Source organism: Panthera pardus, unplaced genomic scaffold, assembly GCF_024362965.1.
Source record: "Panthera pardus isolate Hobbes unplaced genomic scaffold, ASM2436296v1 HiC_scaffold_12, whole genome shotgun sequence".
Classification (NCBI taxonomy): domain Eukaryota; kingdom Metazoa; phylum Chordata; class Mammalia; order Carnivora; family Felidae; genus Panthera; species Panthera pardus.
Window position 1 is genome coordinate 37630959 of NW_026526677.1, and position 25922 is coordinate 37656880.

Genomic DNA, 25922 nt, shown 5'->3' on the forward strand with positions numbered 1-25922 from the left:
ACTGTGGGTCATTGTGGAGTTTTGTGAGATACTTTATGTAGAATGGTTAGGACAGTGTCCAGCACAGCCAACAAATGCAATCCAAACTGTATAGCATCCTTGACCTGACAACTTGAATTTTTTCCTAAAAATTTTTAAGCTTAGCACAAATGTTATGAGAAGTCCATCACTGAAAGATAGAGTTTGACTCAGAGACCTATTCCTTGATGTAAAACTCTGTCTAGGGAACCGCATCCCATACAATCTAAAGAATGCCATGTTTTTCCATTAAATCTCAAGTAGCTAAAAAGATTATTATTCTTGAGCCTAGATTTGGCTTCATTGGAGCACACAAAAGTTAAATTTGCATTAATGTTACAAACTAAATAAAATAAACCCAAATTAATGTATTGTATTTTTACAAAAGGATAAATAGAGCATTTTATTAACTTTTTTTTTTTTTTTGCAGCAACAAAATGATAGTCCACATCTTTTCATTCAACACAACAAAAGCCATGATCACATTATATCACTTTGAGACACAAAGCAAAGGCTGTTTTTATTTTCTCAAGGTTCAGGGATGGTTTGCATCTTTAAAACAAATGTTATGTTTTCTATTTGCAGTAGCGGGATTTCCAGTCACTAGCACAGTACAATGAACCAATGAACAGATCAGATATCCAGAATAGACAATTAAATACACCAATCATATTCTGCATTGAATTGGGAAATGTGTTATTATCATTTAGAACATTATAAAGAGGTCTGATGTCAACTTTTGAAAGAAAAAAAAAATCATTCCAACCACCCAGACAGCTACCACAAGCAAAATGAAGATAATATACAGACAGGAAATTGTATGCATTGCACTTATTGCTTGGAACACAAATGTTGCAATTCCTGTTGAGTTATATTAAGAAATGACAAGCAAAATGCCTCTGCCCCATCTAAAATTCTATGACTCTATGAAAGTAGAAATTGCAGTCCCCTAACCCAACATGAGGTGTATGCTATTTTTGGTTTTTTGTGAAGATTGTTTATTATGTTTTTGTGTATGGATATGTATAAGATATACAGATATATATAGAGATATAATTTTTAATATAATTTATTGTCCTATATATTTAAGACAAAGATCTTTTAAATGGGACTTTAAATAATAAAATTGTCTACTTACAGTATCTCTATTAAGTTTATCTTTTCATATTATATATAGCTCTGTGGCACAAGGTTAATATAGTATTTCATTATTAAGGAAGAAGAATATCTAAACAATTTTCTATTTCTTTTGTTGTTAATATTGCATTTTAAGGGATATATCTCCGTAGTAAATTTCTTATTAGATTCTTTATGGCATGTGTATCTTTTTTTTTTCTAATGCAAGTTACAACCAGTACAAAGTTGTAATAAAAAATACATTAAAGTCTATTTACTTTTTATATTTTTTTGCAAAAAAGTTATGTGATATGCTACATGAAACGTCAGATTTTGTTGAAGTGTGAAGTGTTTTATACTGTTAGGTAAATGAATGGAAGAACATGAAGCATACCCCCCACTTTACAAGTTCTCTTTCACAGATATAAGTATATGCACACAAGCATTTCATATAAAACACTGCAAGATATTTCTTTTCAGAACCAACAAAATATTCCACATTATGTAATAACAATAATTATTTAGTACACCTTGCTAGTTGCTAGCCCACAATATTCTTCTCTAATTGAGAGATATATCAACTCTATAATTTATATTCAATAAATGTTGCCAACACCTGATGCAGCCAACATGACATCTTTAGTTTTCTTAACAGGACTTCTGCATGATACCTTGCAATACAGTGTAACAAATATATAAGTGCATTTTGCATGATCAAGTAGCTTTGGCTTCCTAACCTGTGTAGGATGGGATGTGCCAACTGTTTTAGTTGTGCTTTATTAAATGGTGATGAGTTTTAGCTCACATGAATCCAAAGAGTAACTACTTGCTTCTACAATTTTGACCAGTCAACCATTAAATCACAAACGCAAAAATGGATGACCTGAATGGAAATGATGGCATTTCACAACTTCTACAGATTGCACTTGATGGAAACCTCATGAGTTTTTTTCTTTGTTTGTTTGTCTTTTTGATTCATTTTTATAGCAAGAGTTGCCTGGTTGATATGTTTATGTGTTTACATCACTTTTTTTTTTTTAATTTTTGTGCAATCACAATTAATTTAATCACAAACACTAAAAATAAATCCAGCAATTAGCTTTGTTATGAATAATCATCTCGGTCCTTATAGGTGTATGAGTCTTGTACTTCTTCTTGTACGAATTCCTCTTTCTTTTCCCAGCCATTTGGCCAACCTCCATTGGCCTGTGTTGTGGCACCATAAGACTTGGTGGTACCATAATTTATATAATTTTGAGTAATGTCCCCTGTCTCTTCATCAAGCTCATCTTCATGGATAAATCCACATTTTTCTTCACTTGTTTCTTCAGGATCTGCCCAGGGTTGCTTCTCTCCTGAGGCAAATATTGCGTAAAATATAACTCCGCCATAGTGGACCAGGGCAGCAATCAGGAAAACATACTGCCACTCTTCACGTGACTGTAGTGACAAAAATTGGCATTGTGAGAACAAACTCCCTGTGTTTAAAAAAGCATAACATCTTCTTTGAATGCACCACCATCAAGCTTTTCATACAATGCTATCTTTAGGGGAAACCCCTCTTCTGATTATATAAAGCAAATACTGTGATAGAAATTTTCCATAATCCTATGCCTTTTCATTAACTAACATTTTTTGTAAATCTCAGGATCTGAAATAAAACTCCAAATATATCTGTGGTCTGCTAATTTTTAAAATACCCATAATCTCTCTTTTAATTTCCATTCATGTACTTATATATTTTTTCCTCCTAATTCTTTTGTTTATTTCTTTTTGGTGAACCATAATTTTGAAGCTCTACATATAAGGACAAATACCTGATAATAATATTCTTCCATTGATACCTGTGGATTCTGAATTGACATTTCCAAAGAAAGCTCAGAAGACTTCTATTTTCATGTTCTAATAAGCTAAGAGAAAAAAGTTTTTTCGTTGTTTCGCCAAACCAGAAATATAAGAAATTTTAAAAGGTGTTGGAAACCATATTGTTTATTGGTTGGGAAAGAAACCTTCCTCAGAGTTCCTCGAGAGAGATTTTCTTCTGAGCCTCCTTTAACTCCCTTACTCAGAGGTCTGGTGACAGGACCACAAAGAGAATGTCAAACAGAACACAGGAACTTTTTTTTTACCATGAGAGAGAATCTTCTAAAACTAACACTTCCATCTTACCTTATTCTTTGTCATTGCACCAACAATGATAGGGCAAACCATTCCTGACAATGTGCCAACACCATTTGAAATGCCCATTAAGATACTTGCATATCTCGGAGCAATATCCAAGTGGTTAACATTGAAACCTGAAACATACACACAAGCTTAAACTCAGAGAATCCTAAACCTCTTAGAAGTGGGTGACTGTAGAATATTCTCTACCACACTCATCGCCCTCTTTAGAAGATACTAGGTATACAGCCTGTGCTCAATAAGTATTTTTTGATAATCTAGCTCAGGGATATAATGGGAGTATGAGGTATTATTTCTTACACAATACTTAAAATGTGATGCTCACACTACAGAGAGATTTTCTCTGAAAGAGAAGAAGGAGAAGAAGAAGAAGGACAAGAAGAAGAAGGAGAGGAAGAAGAAGAAGGAGGAGGAGGGTAAGCAGGAGAGAAATTAGTGGTAACAGATCCAAATAATTATTTCTAAATGTTTATTCTTTTTATTTTCTAGTGAAAATATTATGAGTAACTTTTCAACAGCCAGAATATTAAAGAGGAAAGGAAAGTGTGTGTGTGTGTGTGTGTGTGTGTGTGTATTAACAGCAAGTGTGTGTGTGTGTGTATTAACAGCAAAAATCAGGGTGTTACATTTATAAATTTAAAAACATATCTTACCAGAAATAGCAAATCCACTGAATCCCACTGCAAGGACCAAGAATGAGATAGCTACACCTCTAGTATGAGAATAGCCAACAACCAGAAGCAGTGTTGCTTCCATGCCAAAACCTTCAGAAACAAACACATAGAAACACTTCACAAATTTGTGTAAATTTTTCCAATGAGCTAAAACTGCTAAAAACGTTCATGCCTATCTGACATAGCAAACCATTTCAGGAAGTCTATTTTAAAAATAATAAGAACAGTATATGCACAGGGATTACTGAAGCCTTTCATTTTAATAAAAACATTGAAGACAATCTTCAGTTTCAGTGGTGGGCAGGGAAAGTTGGTTATGTGGTTACTTAAAACTAGAAATTATGAAAATTTGAAGATAGAGAAATGATTATAAATGAACAACGAAGACACAAATTGTGCTGCATATTTGATACGCACAGAAAAATTTACTCACTCCTGTAGATCAGCAGTTTGTGAGCCAAAATCATGTCCTTAACATCACTTATGTACTTACCACCACAATTCATGATCTTTCTTACTGTAGTTGTTGAAAGAATTTGCTTGCTTCTTAGAAAATCTGCAATCTGCCCTCCAATGGGTACAATAATTGTCATTACCAAGTGTGGCACAGCAGATAGCATGCCAACCTGAAGGGGAAAAAAAAGAAGAGACATATATGTGACCATAAGTAATATGGGCAACTTAATGGTCTTGGTTTTCTGAATCCATCATAAACTCTTTATGGAAAAAGAAAGGAAATAAAATACTGTCTCCAAATGACCACTTAGTCCTAGAATAAGCAATAACTTCCACAGAATAAATGAGAAAAGCTAAGTAAATTTACTTTTTGTCTTTTGGAAGAGAATGCTTTTTTTCTGTGTGATGAATCAGTAAAATTTGAGTTTATGAATAAATTATCTTGAATCTTATCACAGACTGATTCACATTTATGTGCCCATATTATATTCTTTTTTTAAATTTTTTTTAACGTTTTATTTATTTTTGAGACAGAGAGAGACAGAGCATGAACGGGGGAGGGGCAGAGAGAGACGGAGACACAGAATCGGAAGCAGGCTCCAGGCTCTGAGCCATCAGCCCAGAGCCCGACCGGGGGCTCGAACTCATGGACTGCGAGATCGTGACCTGAGCTGAAGTCAGACGCTTAACCGACTGAGCCACCCAGGCACCCCATTATATTCTTAAATGTGTTTGGAAAACTTCATCATTAGTGAGTGAGAGAGAGATAGAGACAGAGACAGACTCAGAGGCACAAGAAACATATTGGATAAGGCTGGAAAAGTCTACATTTAAAAAAATTTTTTTAAATTCTTAATAAGGCTAAAAACCTTAAGTGCAATTTAAATGTGTATCTCTTATGAGTTTCATAGTTAGTTTCTAAGCTAAATTTAGCATGGAAAATGAAAATAAGTTCTTTAATTTTAGGTATTTTCTATGTCAAATGTCAATTTTTGGTCACATTGTCCTGCAGTGGTATATAGTTTCTGTATTAATTTCATACGAAATGGCTCATATCTAACCTAGAAGCATCAATTCAACACACATTTTTTGGCCAGTGATTATGTGTAAGGTACTCTTCTCTAGGCATCATGAAGGCAGGAAGTATGAAGAAAATGCATTTTAATTGTATACATGGACTTAGTAAATTTTGAATATAAACATATAAGGAAGTGTTTTCCCTAAGTATAATTTGAAGTACAGTTCCTGGCAAATTATAAGTACTGAGAAAAAGCCTGTTATTTGTGTATAAAAATGTCTTCCATGTTAGATCATTGAAAGTTTGAGACAAAGATTGCTGTATTTTACAATGGCATAAGTATTGTACCACAACCACAGAGTCAGGCTGTTACAATAATTAATTGAGATAGTGAATAACTCCTAAATAGCTTAAATATATGAGTTATTTAATTCTATCTCTTTTATCCAGATGAAAGTTTATTATATTCTCTCGTATTGATGAACAGAGTGTAATTTAAAAGGGCTAAGTGATTTCCAGAACCAAATATTGAGCCATTTTCACCTGAGTCAAAAAATGGGCTTTTAACAATTTATGGTTAGTACTATTAACCATCTGAGAAAGAAAAATCAAATAAAACCAGTTAACATGTGTGAATACTTTTAGTTCAGTTCAAAACCTGGCATTTAGGATGGCCAACAGGCACATGAAAAGATGCTCCACATCACTCCTCATCAGGGAAACACAAATAAAAACCACACTGAGATATCACCTCATGCCAGTCAGAGTGGCTAAAATGAACAAATCAGGAGCCTATAGATGCTGGAGAGGATGTGGAGAAACGGGAACCCTCTTGCACTGTTGGGAATGCAAACTGGTGCAGACACTCTGGAAAACAGTACGGAGGTTCCTCAAAAAATTAAAAATAGATCTACCCTATGACCCAGCAATAGCACTGCTAGGAATTTACCCAAGGGATGCGAGAGCGCTGATGCATACAGGCACTTGGTACCCCAATGTTTATAGCAGCACTTTCAACAATAGCCAAATTATGGAAATAGCCTAAATGTCCATCAACTGATGAATGGATAAAGAAGTTGTGGTTTATATATACAATGGAATACTACTTGGCAATGAGAAAGAATGAAATATGGCCCTTTGTAGCAACGTGGATGGAACTGGAGAGTGTGATGCTAAGTGAAATAAGCCATACAGAGAAAGACAGGTACCATATGTTTTCACTCTTATGTAGATCCTGAGAAATGTAAGAGAAGACCAGGGGGGAGGGGAAGGGGGAAAAAAAGTTACAGAGAGGGAAGGAGGCAAACCACAAGAGACTCTTAAAAACTGAGAATAAACTGAGGGTTGATGGGGGGTGGGAGGGAGGCAAAAGTGGGTGATGGGCATTGAGGAGGGCACCTGTTGGGATGAGCACTGGGTGTTGTATGGAAACCAATTTAACAATAAATTTCATATTAAAAAAAAACTGGCATTTAGTAGAGGCTCCACAAATGTGAACGAAGTAAAAGTATAAGCTAAATTGACATTAAAGCAAACATTATTGCTTTTCAGAACAGCACCTTGAAAAAAGCAGAGTGTTCTTTATTCTTAACTACGGTAGATATATTTAAAGCAACCGCTGTGTAGAGAGAAACCATCAGACAAGAAAACATTCTGAAATACACCATGCTGGATTTGTGTAGAATTGTATGTCATGTGTCTGATATTCAGAGGCAGACAAAGCCTAAGAGTGACCTGCATTTCTGAAGTCCACACAACTGGCCTGCATCTTGACCAGTGTTTGAGACATCTGAAAAGTTCTCAAATTGAACACCCTTTGCTATTTACTATCTACTCAATAAACATTTTATTCCTTTGGATAAACAAAGAATAAAGCTATGATTATTACTTATTCTTTCAGGAAAACACTGTGGGAAGTACAAGAAGCTAACAATCTCAAGGTTAATGAGACAGAAGTTGAGAATATTTTAGCACGCTGACTTAATATTTGAAGGTACTGAATCTCCCAGTTCCTTAGACAACGTTTATATATTCTGTATGCGACCTCATCAGGGCCAAGTTGCAGAACTCTGTGTAACTTATTCAACTATCTTCTCAGCTTTTGCTGACTTATCATAATTAATCATTTGCGATCACATGTTATCAGAATGATCAAGACTTTTTGGGAGTATCATTATTTATGATAAACACACAGTACTTTGCTCATTATTTTAAGGCTAAATGTTTTTACATCTAAATATAGTTAGATACATATACTTGATAGATAGATAGATAGATAGATAGAGTTTAGATAGCTATATCTATATATAGATATAGTTTTTTATCAGTATATATAGACTATAACTGATTGGTTCTTCATAGAAACTCCAGGTCATTAGACTTTGTGCACCCTCCTCTTTGTGCTTCTCCTCTTTGTGCTTCACAGTCTGGATTTCCTCTCTCCCGACCTGTGTCACAGTCTTTGTAGAAATTGGCAGGTTACCACACAACAAAGAGCAGCCACTCAACACTTCTTCTCTGCCCCTAAATGTGAAACTCAAAAGGAATCAATGTCTCCTGTCACTTGTTATCTCTTTTAACCTGACCTCTCAAAGGACTGGTTAATCCAAGCACTGGCCTTCCCTTGATATACCATTTTCAACATACATATGTGTGTATATGTGTGTGTGTGTGTGTGTGTGTGTGTGTGTGTATGTTTCTGCTTTACCTGAGTCAGTCTACTTGAAGATTAAGCTATTATACTTGTCATTGAGTCTGCAAGATACTCAATTTAACTAAGGTTGGAGAAAATTATCCTCCTTTTAAATATATTTTAATGTTTACTTATTTATTTATTTATTTATTTATTTTAAGAGAGGGAGAGAGAGAGAGAGAGAGAGAAAGAGAGAAAGAATACCAATCAGGCTCCATGCTGTGAGCAGAGTCTGACACGGGGTTTGATCTCCCCAACCATGGGATTACAACCTGAGCCGAAATCAAAAGCCAGAGCATAACCAACTGAGCCCTCTCCATTTAAATATTTTATATTTTAGTTTGCTTACATTTTGCTGAGTTCTGAAAGAGGATATTAATGGAATTATTTGTACAAGAGAAAATTGGGGCTGGCAAGCATTCAAACATCAGCACTACGTTATGTATCAGTTGTTTATTGTACAGCTTGGATTCAGAGCCATGCCAGCCAGGATCCAAAACCCATGTTCTATTTACTTTACTACCTCCTTTACACATTTTTCAAGGAAGTCTGTGACTTATTTTAAGCCAGTATAATGAAAATTTTCAAGCCAATCTGTGTGTGTAGAATTTACCTACAATTTTAGTTAAAAATATAGTAAGTGAATCAAATCAACTCATCTGGTTATTGTATTTAGGTTTTGCAAAATATCATTGCTTTTACTCAAGCATTTTCAATTAAGTGGAGCTACAGGGCCAGAATGACCACACAGTTTCATTAACATCAGTTGGCTCCTTCAATTTTTCCCCATGAGACCTGACTTTATTAATAGCGTCTCAGTGTCATATTTGTCCTAGATTATGAAAATGGACTCACACCTCCAGCAGCCTTTGTTGAGAAGTATAACACCTCTCAGAGCTTCCAAAGGCTACCCTGCAATGTTTGATCAGCTCTAGAGAGAAGAGGCCTATCTAAAGCAGCCATTCTTCTCAGGAATGGAGGAAACAGTTTCCTTAGAAACAGGGATTACAAAAGAGCTCTTAGAATAGCTTCTCCTAAACTCAGGTTTTCTTCAATTCCAGGCCTCTGATAGTCTTTCAAGTAGAGACATAATATGAATAGCGAGCCCAGCTGGACGTATGTAATGACATGAAGAGAAATGGCAAGTCCATTGCCAGCACAGACAAGTGTATTCAGTACTCGGCAAAGGGCTTGGCAGAGATGGTATTCAACAGATACTGTGCTAAGTGCTTAAATGAACATAGGGTCTACCTGAATTTGAATAGCATAGTAAAGGGAAATGAAACATAAATTAAAGGATCAGGGCTTCAGCTCGATCCTGGCATATATTACCAGCTTGGTCGTAGGCAATTTAAATACCTTCCCTAGTTTGTTTCCTCATCAATAGAAATGATGATCGTTATCCAGCTGGTCAACCAAACAAGGTTGTTTATGAATATGAAAGGACCTTGTAAATTTCAAATCCTTCTATAAATATGAAGTTGTATTTTCATTTTCATTTTATCTTTACGGAATGTCTCAAAATGATTACATTTTCACAGCTACGAACGAATGTCTGTAGCATTTAGCATACTGTGCTGTAACTGGTAACTAATTGCTTTCGTCTATACCACCAAGCTGTGAACTCTTGAGGACAGGAACCATGTTTTTATCTCTGAATCCTACACATCTCATGTTCAACAAAAGCTTGTTAAATGAATAAATTGAATAAATGGCACATAAGATTGTTTTCAGCTTTTTTTTTTTTTGCTATCTCAAATCTTTTAGCCAGACAGATTTTTTTAAGTTTATAGGAATTTTTTAAATTTTTTTTCTTTTACTTGAGTGTAGTTAACACACAATGTTACATTAATTTCAGGTGTATGACAAAGTGCTTCCACAAGTCTATATATTTTGCTACACTCACCACAAGTGTGGGTACCATCTGTCACCACACAATGGCATTACAATATCATTGACTGTGTTCCTTACGTTGCGTCATTTAATCCAATGACTTATTTATTCCATAACTGGAACCCTGTATCTCCTGCTCCCCTTCACTCATTTTGCCCATCCCTTATTCCCCACCCTTCTGGTAACCCCCAATTTGTTCTCTGTATTTACACATCTGATTCTGCTTTTTGTTTGTTTCTTCATTTAGGTTTTTTTTAGATTACACATATGAGTGAAATCATAAGGTATTTGTCTTTCTCAAAGTCTGACTTATTTCATCTCATATAATACCCCCGAGTCCATCTATGTTGTCATAAATGGCACAATCTCATCCTTTTTGTGGCCGCATAATATTCCACTGTGTGTGCACGTGTGCATTTATGTATGTGTGTGTGTTATGTATGACATCTTCATTATCCGTTTGTCTATCAATCAGGACCAAATCAAAATAAACTTTTACATGGAAAAGAGAGCCAGACAGATTTTTGAAAGCATTGAAGAAGAGATTGGTAATTGTATAAATACAATTCCATTTTTTGTTCACTGTAACACTATCTCTGATCTGAGACTTAAAGGAAGTTATGTTTCTTTATAGGGGAAAGGCTCCAGAGCTGCCCACCCCAACTGAGATATAAGCTCCATGAGGGCAGAGACCAGGCTGATTTTGCCTGTATTTCCATCAACAAAGACAGCTGAATGAAGCAGACATTCAAACACCTTACTCAGTCTGTTTCCCAGAAGTTATTTGTTAAATAGATGACCATAAATGAGTAACTTATAAAATTTAGAAGACAGAATGTTGGCAAAGAAACTTAATATTCAGCTGAATACAAAAATAATGCACTAGTTAAACAGGATAATTTTTACATACCTTGCTGATTTCAAATCCAAAGACTTCCTCAAAATATGCCGGCTGACTAATAAGCAATAAGTAAAAAGTCCAGCTTCTGCAGAAGTTTGCAACAATTATTGCATAGACAGGCATAGATGTAAAAAATTTCCTCCATGGAGTCTTGAATTTCTGAAATCCCAAACAGAGAGCCATTCTGACCATTTAAAATATGTTCTAACTTAAATGGGAATAATAAGTGCTTTGCATTTTCAGGATGTATATGTTGGGGCATGAGTAGGAGGTAATGAACAGTTCATTGCAAGTCTAATTAATCTTTGCTGCATGAATAATCATTGGAATAAAAAAAAACTTATCAGCCTCTTCTGATTAGATAGTTCACATTTTAGGAATATGTAAGATCCTATGTTTATAGAAAACAATTCCAAAAGCACAGATCCTAGTTGCTAAGACGTTTTTTTTGCAATGACAGATCATGACTTAGCTAAAGATCATTGCCATATCAGTGACCTTGTTAGTATCCAAAATATCTTATCTAAAACATTGAAAATCCAATATAGTCAGAAGAAAAATAAGAAAAATTAAGAGTGCAATATTCTAGACCCTATCTAAAGTCAATAATACGACTACAGATCTATAAATTCTCTTGAAAGACAATGGATTTCAATATAAATTCTGTGATGCTAAAGTGCAAGGTTCTGTAAAACTCATATGGTATACAGCTAGATTAAAGTGGCCACCCATCACACCATGGGCACATGATAATTAGTTATTTGTGATATTGAAAACATTTCAAAATTAACAACCTAAACATGATTGGTTTTGCTTATGATAACCATTAAAAAATTATACCTAATATTCCTAAAGATCCTCTATATGCCCAAACATAAAGCAATTATCTTCTCCCCCTCAAGACTAATATTTTCAGACCTGAAAATGTCTCTCCTATTCTCAAGCACTTTCTCAATGACCTTATTTTGAATGTCAAAATAGAGTTTGGTGAAGAAACAATAGCCTAAAATAACTCTGTTTAACGCAAGGTTGGGATCCTTGAACCGACCAAATTAGTAAAAGAAGAGACAACCATTTTTTGCACAGATTTGGTAATTATTCCTGGATATAGAACCTTAGAATTGCTAGTCTTGATTGTGACTCTAACTAAACCTTTCAAGATCACTTTAAAAGTAATATAGTAAGAAATTATATTTTGTGATCACAAATATATATAAGACAAAAAAGAAAAACAAACAAAAACAAAAACACAGCCATATGAGTGCTGTGGCTTTGAATAAAAATATCCAGTGACAACATCATAGATGAATTTCTTAAAATTCAATATGCTCTGGGAAAACAATGCCAGATAAATATGCTTATTTCACAGGTAATAAAAATTGTCAAATACAGGGATGTCAGCATTGTACTATTATGTTTGTATGAGAAATAACTTCAGAATATTATTAAAAGTAAATAACTTTTTCCTGCTGGGAAAGTGTTTCTATTATTCAGACCTGGAACATCTCTGCTAAGAACTTTTTTCTTCAGGTTGTAAAATATTTCATCAAATGTAAGATATATCTAATTTTATACCTTAAAAATTGTTAGGGGTCGTAGGAGGGCTTATACCATTTTGATAACAGTGTACTTACTGACCTGGCTGTTTGCTTCATAAGTGTGTTTACAAAAATTAGGCAAGTTGTTTACTTAAGATTTATGCATTTTTCTGTATACATGTTATATTTAATTTTTTAAGGAAAAAAAAGATTTAAAAGACAATACAGTCAGCTGCAATGTGTGATCCTTAATTGGATGCAGATTCCAAAGAAATAGCTGCACAGGACGTATGAATATAGACCAGGTATTCATATTGGGACTGGGTATTAGAAATTTGAATACGATCTAGGTATTAGGCACTATCAGGGAATTATTTTTAATTGTTTTAGGTATAATAATAGCCCTTAAATTGTGAAAGAGGATTTTTATTTTTTTAGAGAGGCATATGAAGTATTTGTGGGTCAAGTGTTTTAATACCTCATTTACTTTGAAATCATTCAGAAATAAGAAAAGTGAAATAGATAAGGCAAGATGTTAACAACTGTTGCATCTATGCCGTGGAGACATGGATGTTTCTGTTACTGTTCTTTCTGCTTTGCTATATATTAAATTTGTTCACAATAAAAAGCTAAAAATAACTAAAGTCCAAGTACAATACCTGGAATATAATCTCATTTTTAATTTTCTTTTGGAGCTTCAGGAAAGTATAAAACATCAATAAGAAGTAAATACTATTTTCAGAAAAGCAGTAAGGTAAGGAAATGGGGAGTTTGAGATTATCTATGCTGTTTTATCAAGCTACTAGCTGCCCTTTTTAATGTCATTTCCAGAAATTGGTTTTCACTTAGACTAAATTTTTAACTGTTTAAAAACATGTCTGATTTAGACACACAATCTCTCAAGAACTGGCAAGTAAAAGAAGTATATTAAACAATGAAAATATAGGCCGATCAGATCATTTTTGGGCTAGAAATTGAGGCTAAATTCTGAACTCACCATGGATCAGCCTATATTTAGCTTCTGTGCACAGCGACCACTGCTGGTGGGCACCAGAGTGCACTGCCAACACCCATGCCATCCCCACATCACCACTTGTTTCCTAAGTAGCCACCATTAGAAACCATCAGGCCATTTACAGAAGGAAACAGGAAGGGGAAAGTTCTAATGCCAGTCTGTCCCATTCATGGGACTACCATAAGAATACTGTTTTTAAGTACCGAAGTTTCACTTCTGTATGATATCCAATATGGGATTTTTCCTATTCATTAAAGGCCTCAACACTAGTGGCTGATAGACCTTTGAACCTAGGATGAGGTGTCAAAGACAGGCCTTCTCTAACAAATGAAGTAGAGAATCTGCTGGAATAAAATACAATTCAAATGAGGAGAGGAGCCTTTAAAAGAAAGAGAAGCATAATGTTAAGAGACCCTGGTTCTTCAGCCATGCATGGTGCCTTCTATCTCTCAGCATAAGGAAATTGAGTTTCTGTTCAGGTGCTGAATTATTGCACCTATCTAAATACGTGAGTTTTGTTCCCCAGTTTTTAATAGTACCAGATGGCTATTTACCAATTAATATTTATGATATATTGATGTCACGGGGACTAAAATATTTGCATTATTGACACAGAATGCATTTCTGTCTCCATAGATTCCATTCAAGAAAGCAAATCAGAATAAGGAAAGGGGTTCATGTTATATGAATACTTTATCTTCATAACAATAATCCTGAAAATTGTAAGATTTTATCAATAACAAGATTGTATTATGCTAAGAATATTTTCATGTCAGCTATTATTGACATTCCAATAATTTAAGATTTCTTAAACCACATGTAGCATAAATAGATATGTGTAAAACCTACATTTAGACAATTCAATACACTAATAATAGTCCTTTTCATGATTGTGTTAGCTGATCTGGCATTTCCTGTGATCTGAAATTAACAAATATTTGTTGAATTTGTTTAAATTATGGATCATATTGAACTGTTTATAAAAGCTTATTTAGGTTTATAGTCCTAGCTACAGCCAAGGGAAAATTTGATGATTGAGAAAAGATAAAGAAAAAAAGAAGTTATAGGTAAAGGAAGTAGTGACCATTCCTAACTCAGAAACTATGGATGGAGGAAAGAAAACAATCATGATTGACACCAAATTGGTTTCGTTGAATTGGGACTCAGAAAGTAGTTTGGTTGGTCAAAGGGAGGTGAGATGAGGAATAAGAACAGGAATATACACCATAATAAAATTCTTACTTCCATTGCACCTAAAAGATTTGCACTCTCTCCAATGCTTTCTTCAATGTACCTACGTTCTTCATCTGTAATGGTAGGATGCTTTGCAGGACTCTCATAAGACACCAAAAGCCAAAACATGTACCAGATCATTCCAAAGCTTCCTGCAAGCAAAAGTTCAAAAGAAAAAAGGCAAAAATCTATCATAAATGTCCTTAGTTAACCATCATTTGCTGGAATAAAATGATAGGAATCTCATGACAGACACATTCTATAGAATGTGATTTGGAGTTTATGCTTCTCCAACTGACTTCAGCCATCTATGCTTGTGTTATGCCACTAGACTTCAACCTTCCTGAAGTCTGGTCCTGTAGTTTTATCTCTTTATTAAATAACGGTGATACACAGGAAACTCACAATGAACAATTATTGAATGGCATGGTTGGAAGATGTTCATACATCCAACAAACATTTACTGAGCACTTACTATTCCAGGCACTCTGCTAAGTGAGAGGTATTTGGTGCACAAGACAAAATTCCTGTCTTCAAAGAGGTTGAGTTCTTTTCTTATTTGCCTTCCATATGAATATGTGAGTGTATTTCCACACGCACAAAAATACTCCTTTCACTCTCCTACTAGCACCTCCAGGTCTAGTAAACAGACTATTAAATAAAATCTAGATTATTTTAGCCTAAGTGGCTATCGTTCATTTAAAAAAATTCTCTAATTAATGTAGTAACATTTAACACTTTATATGACTCTATACCATGTCATTTTCAGTACCACACTGCTGCCTATGGATCACTCTTTGGGCAGATGAAAGTTAAATACAATAAACTGTTTGCAAGTTCTTCTCCATCCCTTTCTTTAGCACTTTCACTATTAAATCATGCCCTTATTGTGCAATGTAAACCTAAGGAATTAATAAAAGAAAAAAATTTCAAGTGGTTTATTCTGGTTTCCCAGAGGATGGTCATTTATTTTTGCCTCTTACCGTTCTTTATCCCTTGGGTAACAGTCTAAATACTCCTGATCTCTCTAATACTTTTTTCCTGCTTGTTCAATCTCTAAGAATTGTTTCTTAATACCACAGATTTTGATATGCCGTGCTTTTTTTTTTCATTACCAAACATGACAGTGAACACAACTGGGGGTTAGATAGTATGTGAACATTTGGTAGAGTGTAGTCGTTGTGGCATATGGGTCTCCCAGATTCAAATCCTGGCTGTGTCACTCATTAGATGTATGTTCTAATCAATGATGAAATCTCCGTAAACCTCCACTATAAAATGAGATGACTCTTTTTTTTTTTTATAAGACTGTGGCAAAGAAGGGTTAAAGGAGATAATGCAACTAGTAACTAGCACAGTGGATGGCACAAAAAAAGCACTCAGTAAATGAAAGCTCGTGTAATTCAGTAGTAATTATCATTACCACTAACTGAATGCATCTGCAGTGCCAGACATTTAGCTAATTGCTATATATGCATCATCTGTTTTAATGTAAGCCACTATTCAGTTCATATCTTATTAATTTTTAAATTATTAATAGTGAATGTGTGGCTGGCTCAAAGACCTAATTTTTGTTACACACAGTAGGCAAGTGCTATAATGTGATATTTTCAGTGTATCTAATATCTAAATTTTGTACCATTCAATGATAAATATTAAATGAGATACAACTTACATAAGGGGATTGATTTTCATGAGTGCTTTGTGGAAATTAATATTCTTCCTTTACCGTCACCTCATATTTTCAATTAAGTAATGGGTTAAATGAAGGCACAAATCAGAGGATTTAATGGCTGGCCATCCTAACTTGTACTACATTTGCTTTAAACTATACACATGTGCTTTAAATTTCTTAGAATTATGGACTCTTGAAAATCTAATGAAAGATATGGATTAAAATCTGATAAAAATATCTCCCCAGGAAAAAATATACAAATGCATGTATGGCTTATAATTTTGGGCATTCATGAATCTAAAACACATCCATGGCTTTTGAACCAGAATAAGAGCTCCTGCTATAAAGCATATTTAATAATATTCTGCAAATATAAGAATTTGCTCTGATGAGAACATTCTGAAATGGAAATGGATCATGCCAAATTTGGAAGCAGCCAGATACTGTCCGGTTCTACCTCATGACTTCATTAATATTTCACATTCTCGGTCCACATCCAAAGATGGTATTAATCAGTGACATCAGTTGGAATCCAGCTCTCTTATATTTCTCTTTTTCTGATTGTTACAAAAAAAAAAAAAAAAGAATCTAGAGAGAGACATTAGGGGTACTTTGAAGGGGTAAGCTTTCTGGTTCTGGTTAGAAAGTGAACAGAAAGGGACTTCAGACTTAGAGTTTCAGGTCCTTTTTTATTTCCATTTGAAGGTTTCATCGCATTTAATTCTGGAATAATGAAGACGAAAATGTCTGTTGCTGCAGCTGACAGTTAATATTTCATCACAAAACTGCACTGCTGCATTAACCCCACTATTGTTTTCCAGCTTTCTACCCCTATTCAGCCTTGAAAAAGCAGGGTCAGGAGAATAACTAAGAAAGCAGTAGCAAAGAAAGAAAAGTGGGTGCTGCCTAGCTCTTTCCTCTTAATTGGCTATGAATCAAGAGCTAACTTTTTTTCATATTCAAGGACAATATATGTCATACATCACAACATTGCCACCAGCAATGTAATTGTTTTTAAAAACAATAAATACCAAGGTAGGGAGAATCATAAAGATAAGACATTTTCCTTGATCTTCCCAAAATATGAACAAAGGATTATTAATGGGGGAAACGTGAGTAAATGCAGGAGTCTATTCAGTGATCTATCACTTTGTTTTAGTTTACATACATTTCTTATAACTTTATTGTAGAGAAATGCAACATACCATAGACATAGAATACTGAGGACCAACCAGTATACTGTACAAGAATGCCAGCTAAAGGCATTGCAATCACAGCTCCAGCATATGAACCTAAAGTAGAAGGGAGAATGGGAGGAAGGTAAGTGAAATAAATACAAATTCTGACTTCATCTCACGTTTATTGGTTGGCTCCCATTAACACATACTTGCACACTTAGGTACAGGCACACTTGTACCCCTGTACCTACAAATACATATATATGTCTACATACACAGCCAGTGATACAGGACTACACAAGTGTATCTGACCTACTTCCCTAAGACACAAAAAAGGTATAAAAATAATAAGACTATAATAAAAAAAATAAAGTAAAAAGACTATGATAAAATTATTTATGAATATATTTGAAAACTTAGATGAAATGGATCATCAACTCCTAGAAAAATACAAAATGCAGAAGATATAGAGGATTTAAGGAGACCGATAAGAATTAAAGAAATTGAATTGGTGGTCAAAAACCTTTCCTCATGCACACACACACACACACACACACCCCAAATGGTTTTAGAGATGTGCTTTATTGACTTTCGGTTCTTATCCAAGTTGTTCCTAAACTTTTACCTACCATAATTCCATCTGCATGTGGTACTCACCACAAAAGGAGGTGGTTGCCAATCTACTCCTCTCTAGAGGAGGAGCCCATTTGCTCCATATCCCATGACATGCTGGGTAGGTGACGCCCTGTGATGGGGGAAGACATATATATATCACCATTTAGGATGCAGGGTAACTGAAAAATAAGCTCATTCCCTTCTCTGAGGCTATCTCCTTCAAATGGGCCCAAGGTATTAGAGAAAGCTGCTACTCACAGCTCTTTGCTAATTCCCTGAAATTTCACCTTAAAAACTTTCAGCCCAGATCAAGTAAGACATGGCTTTTTAGTGACCTGTCCAAATTCTCCCCAACCCTCAGGTATTACTCCATTCATCTGCAACTCTGAACAGCTCGAGGAATGTGGGAGGCCTTTTCTTGAGGCATTAAATACAGTGATTCCCAAATATAAGGAATCCATACAGAAGAAGGTAAAGCTTAGATCCTTGAAGCTCACACTTCCTAAAAGTAGTATCTAGAACTTAAGATCTTTAAAATAATTATCCATTTTGTGTTATTTTGATCCTATCAAGTTTATCTTTCTTTTTTGGAGAGAAGGGCCTTAATACTTATCTGATTTACCTACTCTCACTATACTTCAGGAGAATTCTGAATTCCCAAAGAATATAGTCAATGAAACAAACGTTTTAGTGAAAACTCAAATCATGATTCGAGTCCAACGGGAACTTGGTATAAAACTCCCAAAAGGTATTAATTCAGGTTATCACCAGGAAAGGATGGACTCAAAAATTCTTATCATAGCACATTAACAAAAGTGTTTGTCCTTTTTATTTTTTTAAGTTAAATAGTCATTAAACATTTCTTTAATACCACTCAATTCTCAAGAAGAGGAGACGAGCAGTCACAGTTGTACTTTAGCATTATTTAAACACAAAATATCTGATTGCCCAATTTTCCAATTTTTAAGCATACTGTGTAGACACAACCTTATAAAATGTTTATTTGTAGATCAAGACAAAGATAGCCTGCTGGTTCTGATTAACATGCCAACCTTAAGATGATGTCATCCTGCGGTTCCATACCTCAACAAGTCCCTGCAATATCCTAACAAAGATGACACACCCATAATGCACTCTGGCTGCCGATGGGATTAGCATATTCAGAGTAGAGGTAAGAAGTATGGCAGCTCCAAAAACCCTGAAAAAGAAAAGGAGTTAGCAGATCTAAATATCTCAGGTCAAGTTAATTAAAAGCAATTTTAAGGTACATTGCTTTTTCCAAAAGAATACAATGTGTTCTGGACTTGATTGACTAGCCACTACAAATAAAGACCTTGACCATCTTGAAATGTTATATTATTAAAGCACAAGAAATAAAAGAAAGACTCAAGAAATCCAGTTATATTTACTTGTATTTATTTTCTTCATAGATCTAAGCACAAATTGCAAATATTTGACAAATCTTTGTACATGTTTTTGGTTTATATCTCAGTCTACGATGTCAGCTGCTTACGGGCAAGAGGATTTTTTTTTCAGGTATACTGTTATATCCCCAATACAGCACAGTGCCTGACACATGGTAGATATTCACTGAAAAGTTGTCAAAAAAATCATAAATGCCTAAATGGGCTTATGTCTCACATTATACAACTATTTTCAACTTTCTTAAAAGCTGCATATACATAAAAATGTTATGAACGGAATTATATTTTAAATACCCCAAGAAATCTCATGATAGGATCCAGCAGCACATGTATTTATAGTGAAAGTAACTATTACTTAATACATATTTTTTTCTTTCTTTTTTGTGTGAGTGGGGATAGTGTCTGAGGCACACCTCTAGCTGTGTGCATACACACAATACGTCAGAAAAGAATTGCTTTAGCTATGGTACTCACACCTTCATCTATCTATAAGGAAAAATTCCACTTTGTTTTCAAAATATCTTCCACAATGTTCATACTAAGTAAGAAAGATATTCCCTTAACTGGGTAGCTTTAGAAATATTCTCTTGCAGAGAAGTATGGGAACACACTATCTCTAATGAGCTAATTTGTGCATCCTGTGCAAGTTTTCTCAAGTCAACCACTGAGCCTTGAATTCATTGAAGATTGTTGCCTCATAGAAGCTCTGATTCTTCCATGGGGCACATTTAAGTGTAAGAGTTAAAGCCTGGAGTTTCTGAAAGGGACCTTGGTCATTATTAATCAGCTACTGAAATTTGAGAAATGACTTTATGAAAGGCTAAAGTGGATCAGCTGTTTTTCTATGAATCATAGATCAGGTCAAATACTTTTGTTTACTTCATGTAACCTAATATCTGCCTGTCCTCAGTGGCTTCTCAGGAGGTAAATATCCTGTTCCATTCTTCCTCTTTGCTGTTTGCTGAATAGGTATCTTTAGGTTTGAGTCAAAGAATGACTTATTTCCTAAATGTCTGTCACAAAAGAGGAACTTTCTATTTCTAAAAATGATTACTCTCATTAAAATGCCACCCATCCAGTGACATTAAACTTCTGCCAAACATGGATTTATTTTTTCAGAAAAGAAATGCAAAATTCCAATGACCTGCCTTTATAAAATAAGAGTCCAAAATTGGTACAAAAATTGATTTAAAATGTATTGTCATTGATTATTACCTTCCAGCTGAAAGAATTTCAACCTCTCTTAAAAATGCAATCCGAACGTGGCTGTGTGCAAACCCCAGGACATTTTGGAGGCTTCCTTTAAGACTGATAGGAAGCAAGAGAAAAGGTATAGGGCATGTTTCCTGGACCTAGTGGTAAATGGTGTCTGTTTCCAAAGGCCAGTGTGATGCACATGTTTCTACTGTTCTGGAAGTATTAATGTTTTACCTGTGCAACAGGATGAAGGCAGGAAGGGCAAAAGACACTGAAGTTTTGGTCATGTGGGTAGGCTGTCTAGGTCCTGCCAAACTCACTCTGCTGTATCCTGTAGCTGTATCTCACTTTGCTTATTATCCTCCACACTAAAGAGACTGACCCTGCTGCAGGCTTTAAGGATAATGAGAACCAGAGCTACATAATGCGACGGCACTTTTGAAGGTGTTTGTATGAGTTATGCATCTACCCCATTCAGCCCTTCAAAAGAATCCTTTCAAACTGTTGTCCATGAACCAGCTGCAGATTTAAAAATGCATATTATTAAAATGCTTATTAAAAATGCAGATTTTTCACACCAGAGTTGCCAAATCAGACTATGCTGGGAGTGAAGCCTGAAAATCTGTGTTTTAATAAGAAATCCAGGTGATAATTTTGCATGCTAAGGTTTGCCAAAAAACAAACAAACAAACAAACAAAAACCACCATAAGGTATATATCCAGGCTTATCTAATATGTGTGTCTTCTTTTCCAATAATTTTTTGAAAGTATGATGCATGAAGTTTACTTTTTATGAATATAACTTTCAACCATCACTTTCTCCCCATTTGAAGTGTTTTTTTTTTTCGCATTTATTTATTTTTGAAAGACAGAGTGAGACAGAAACGCAAGCTGGGGAGGGACAGAGAGAGAAGGAGACACGGAATCTGAAGCAGCCTCCAGGCTCTGAGCAAGCAGTCAGCACAGAGCCTGACACAGGGCTCGAACCCACAAACCATGGGATCATGACCTGAGCTGAAGTTGGACGCTCAACCAACCAAGCCACTCAGGAGCCCCATGAAGTGTTTTAAAATATGGCTGTCTCTAGAAATGTCAGTAGAGATGACTTTTACCCATTCTATAGCTCAGGATTTCTCAACCTCCACACTATTGATATTTCAGGACGGATGCTTCTTTGTTGTGGGACACTGTCTGTGCATTGTGTCATGTTTAGCAGCACCCATGGCCTTTATGCACTAGGTGCAGTAGCATTTGTCCTCAAGTTGTAGCAACCAAAAATGTCTACAAAAATTGCAAAATGTCCCTTGGGGGACAAAATCACCCACTAGTAGAACTGAATCAATTATGAACTGTTCATTAAGCATCCATTATAGTTAGACCTAAATCTAATAAATGCTTCTTCACCTTGCTAAACCCCAGGCTAACACTTCACATGCCATAAAATCCATAGCCACTTAACAACCCAATGACATGGATATTATTAATATACCCATTTTAGAGATGACGAAACTAAGCCTCAGATAAGTGAGATCATTGGCACAAGTCACTAATCAGTTCCAAGTAGAAGAACCCTGGTTCAAATCTAGTCTGTCTGATTCCAAAGCCAGTAGGTTTTACCACTAGGGTTTTCATCTGATTATGCATACATGTAGTCAGTAATGTGTTTCAGGATTCTAACTGTAAATTTAAGTAGTAATCTTCACAAACCTACTTGAACTCACTCTACTATTCCTGAAATAAAACACCAATAGATCATTTTCAAAGTTTACTTCTCACTCTCACCCTGAAGAGTGTTTGTAATAATATAATCATGTGGCATGTTTAAATGCTTCCCACTTGCAAGTTCCCAGATTCTTTTAACTATCCCTTTTTCATTATAGTTGCTATTGGATCATGAAAACACATTGACTTTTTTTCTATTTAAAAATGAAATCCATCAGACTTTTCAGAACCTCATCTTCTTTTTAAAATTTTATATAGTTGTTATCCAAATCAATATCCAAGTACTTACAAATCTATCAAAATTCTTGCCCAGTATGAGAAGCTTTCACACCGTCTCTTCCTGTGCTACACACAGCCAAAATTAAAGCAGCCACTTCACTCAACATTCATTTATGCATTCACACTCCAATTCTTTGTGAGACTGTATTTAGAGTAGGGTACTGTGCTGAGGAGGGAAAGGAAGCTAAACCTTACAGAACAATTACTATACTCTCCACCTACATTAATTCATGTAATCCTTACCTCTCTGAGTCACACTTTCTTCTCATTTTACAAATAGGAAAATGGAGACAAGAATTGTGTAAGATAAAAGCAAGCAATAGAGTGGAGATTGGAATCTAGGACTCTCTGACATGAAAAGCAATGCTCTTTCACCAATATGGTGCTACTACGCACTCAGGAGAAAATATAAGAATGGCCCTTGGTGTAGTAAGAGAAAGAACGAGACAAGTAGCAAGAGACAGCTTAAGCCAAAGTTCATAACAGGTGTACAAATGAAAAGCAAAAGAAGGAAAATACCATTCCAGCTGGGGTGAACAAGAAGCAAGCCCTTCGTAGGGATACTCTCAGGTTGGGCCTTGGAAGATGAATTGTTGAAGGAAGATGGAAGAAGGAAAAAGGAAGAAGGGAGAAAGGACAAGGAAAAGGAGAAGGAGAGGAAGAAGAAGAGGAAGAAGGTGGAGGAGGAGGGAGAAATTCCAAAAAGAGGAAATGGATCAGCAAAGGTTCAAAAACATGGAAGAGATTTCATTATATATCAGAAACTAGAAACTATTTAAAATGGCTGGACATGGTGGTACCCTATAGGCTGAGTAAGAGAAGTGAGAACATCAAGGGTGAGATTATGAGCAAGGAATTAGTACAGAGGGTGTGAGGAAATGCAGACTGAACAAGGAGGGGAAGAGCAGAGTCTGTAAGTCCATGACATCTTGGACATAATGTAGCTTAGAGTGATTAGAGAAGATAATTGATGATCAAGCCCTTAAAGTGCAGTAAACACAAAAGCTGATCAGAATTAAGGGGCAAGGGATTGTTAAGGCCAGGGAGACATAACGTGATCAGGATCCATGTAAATTTAGGCAAGATGATGGATTGCAGAGGAGCAAGGTGCCAAAGTCACTAATGGTGATAGGAGAAATAGTGACATAAACATGGTACAGGAATTTTTATGACTCCAGCTTTGTCATTTAATAACTATGTAACTGGAAAGTTATGTAACTTCTCTGGGTGTCTGATTCCTTGTCTATAAAAAAGGGCAGAGCTGTGTAATGGTCAAGAGCACAGATTCTAAGGCCTGGGTTTGAGGTTTATTTCTGTCATTTATTACTTAGTGATCTTGAGCTGTTTACTTAACTAACTATGCTTCATTCCTGGTCTACAAAATGGGGACATTAACAGAACCTATGTATTATTACAAGTAAAGCACCCAGAAGAATGTCTGGCATATCATAAGCATTTAAGGGGTGTTAAGAAATGTACAAAGAACTATTAATAAATTACATGTCATAGGACTGCTGTCAGACTAAAAATAATGCACTTAAAAGGCTTAGGCTGGTGCCTGGCACATAATAGTAAATCCATAAATATGAGTCAGTCAAGTAGAAATAATAATAAATAGCCAATGGTTATTGAATTGTTAGTGTATGTCAGTCAGTGTTCCAGATTCTCATTTTAAGCTAACAATAATATCAGAAAGCTGCCACCGTTATCCTTATTTCACAATAGAATAACTACGTGCAAGTGAGTTTAAATAACTTGCTACAGTCACATAGATATAAGCGGAGAATTATGGTTTATATTTACTCAGTCTGGTTGTAGATCCTAGATACTTAACTGCTAAGTTCTACGTACTCTAACAGCAGCATAACTAATACTTACACTGTTCTGGCAGCACCAGATAAAATAACAACAACTTTGAAGGACAAAAACTTGCTGAATAACGGATGATAGCAGCAGTGAGGAGGAAAAAAGGATTCTACTCCTGTCCTATTTTCCAAAGTCATTAAATTGAGAAGCTTATTTAGAGAGGGTTTTGTCTTCCTATGAGCAAAGTCTAGGTTTTAACAGAGAAATGGAAGAAATAGAAGTAAGTATGGAATACAAGTTCCAGAGTATAAAATAGTGATTTTCAGATTTCATCATTCATGATCATCACCTTAGATGGCTTGTTAAAACACAGATTGCTGGGTGCCACAGCTTCTGGTTCAGTAGGTATATGCGGGTCCTGAGAATTTGCATTTCTAACTAGTTCCCAGGTGATGCTGATGTTACTTTTCCTGTCTTGAGAATCTTTGGTTTAGCAGGACTATGCTAGCTATTCCCCGAAGACATCACAAAAAGGACACATCTGGGGCAGAGGTGGGGGGACAGGCCTAAAATGGACAGAGGTAGACATAAGTAGAAAAGGGGGGGTTGCCTTTGACGATAGAGGGGAGTGACAAGAATGGAATGGAAACACCTGCTGATAGAAATGATATCACTTACAAAATATAAATTGTAATTTGATGGTGGGATCAAGACCAAAAGTGAGGTTCTCTGGCCTAATTTTGACTGCCCTCACTGACCAAATTGACTGAGCAGCTGCCATATTTTTCTTGGGGACATAAAAACAGCACAACATAATACTGAGAATAAAAGCTGCAGTTACGGTGTGTGATTTCAAATTCCAACTCTAATTTCTTTCTAGTTATAACTTTGGACAAGTTATTACTTAAATTCTCTAAGCCTTACTTTTTCCATTTGTAAAATGGAAATAATAAGTTTTCACACTTCAAAGGACTATCATGGAGATTAGATAAGTCAATTATGAAAGAGGACAGTGCCTGGTTCATAGCGTGTGCATGGTTTATAAATATCATCTATCATTACACAGGAATTTCCCAACATTCAATAGAGTTTCCAGAGAATTGTTATTCTTTGCCTTTTTTTTCCAGAATGTTTTTGCCCTAGTTAAATAGTATTATTTCTATAACAATGGACCCAGAGTTGTTCCGTGTCATCTTGAAATTCTAGCAGCTTAAAGTGTATGAAGACATATACTGAAAATTCCCTCTCCCCTTCTGAAGACATACAGAATTGATTGAACTGCATCAGC

The 25922-nt window shown here is 35.4% G+C and overlaps 1 protein-coding gene across 1 annotated transcript in view; it reads right to left on the bottom strand.

Annotated features, from left to right (window-relative positions):
* Window positions 1-512: 512 nt before the first annotated feature.
* Window positions 513-25922, bottom strand: part of SLC17A6 (solute carrier family 17 member 6) — a 41069-nt gene continuing 15659 nt past the window's right edge. Inside the window, exons 4-12 of the mRNA XM_019456545.2 lie at window positions 19290-19404; window positions 18249-18336; window positions 17619-17705; window positions 14748-14890; window positions 10962-11111; window positions 4486-4618; window positions 3972-4082; window positions 3304-3431; window positions 513-2574 (exon numbers count right to left, since the gene is read on the bottom strand). Coding sequence (XP_019312090.1) covers window positions 2239-2574; window positions 3304-3431; window positions 3972-4082; window positions 4486-4618; window positions 10962-11111; window positions 14748-14890; window positions 17619-17705; window positions 18249-18336; window positions 19290-19404 — 1291 coding nt within the window. The 3' untranslated portion in view covers window positions 513-2238. The remainder of the gene's footprint in view (window positions 2575-3303; window positions 3432-3971; window positions 4083-4485; window positions 4619-10961; window positions 11112-14747; window positions 14891-17618; window positions 17706-18248; window positions 18337-19289; window positions 19405-25922) is intronic.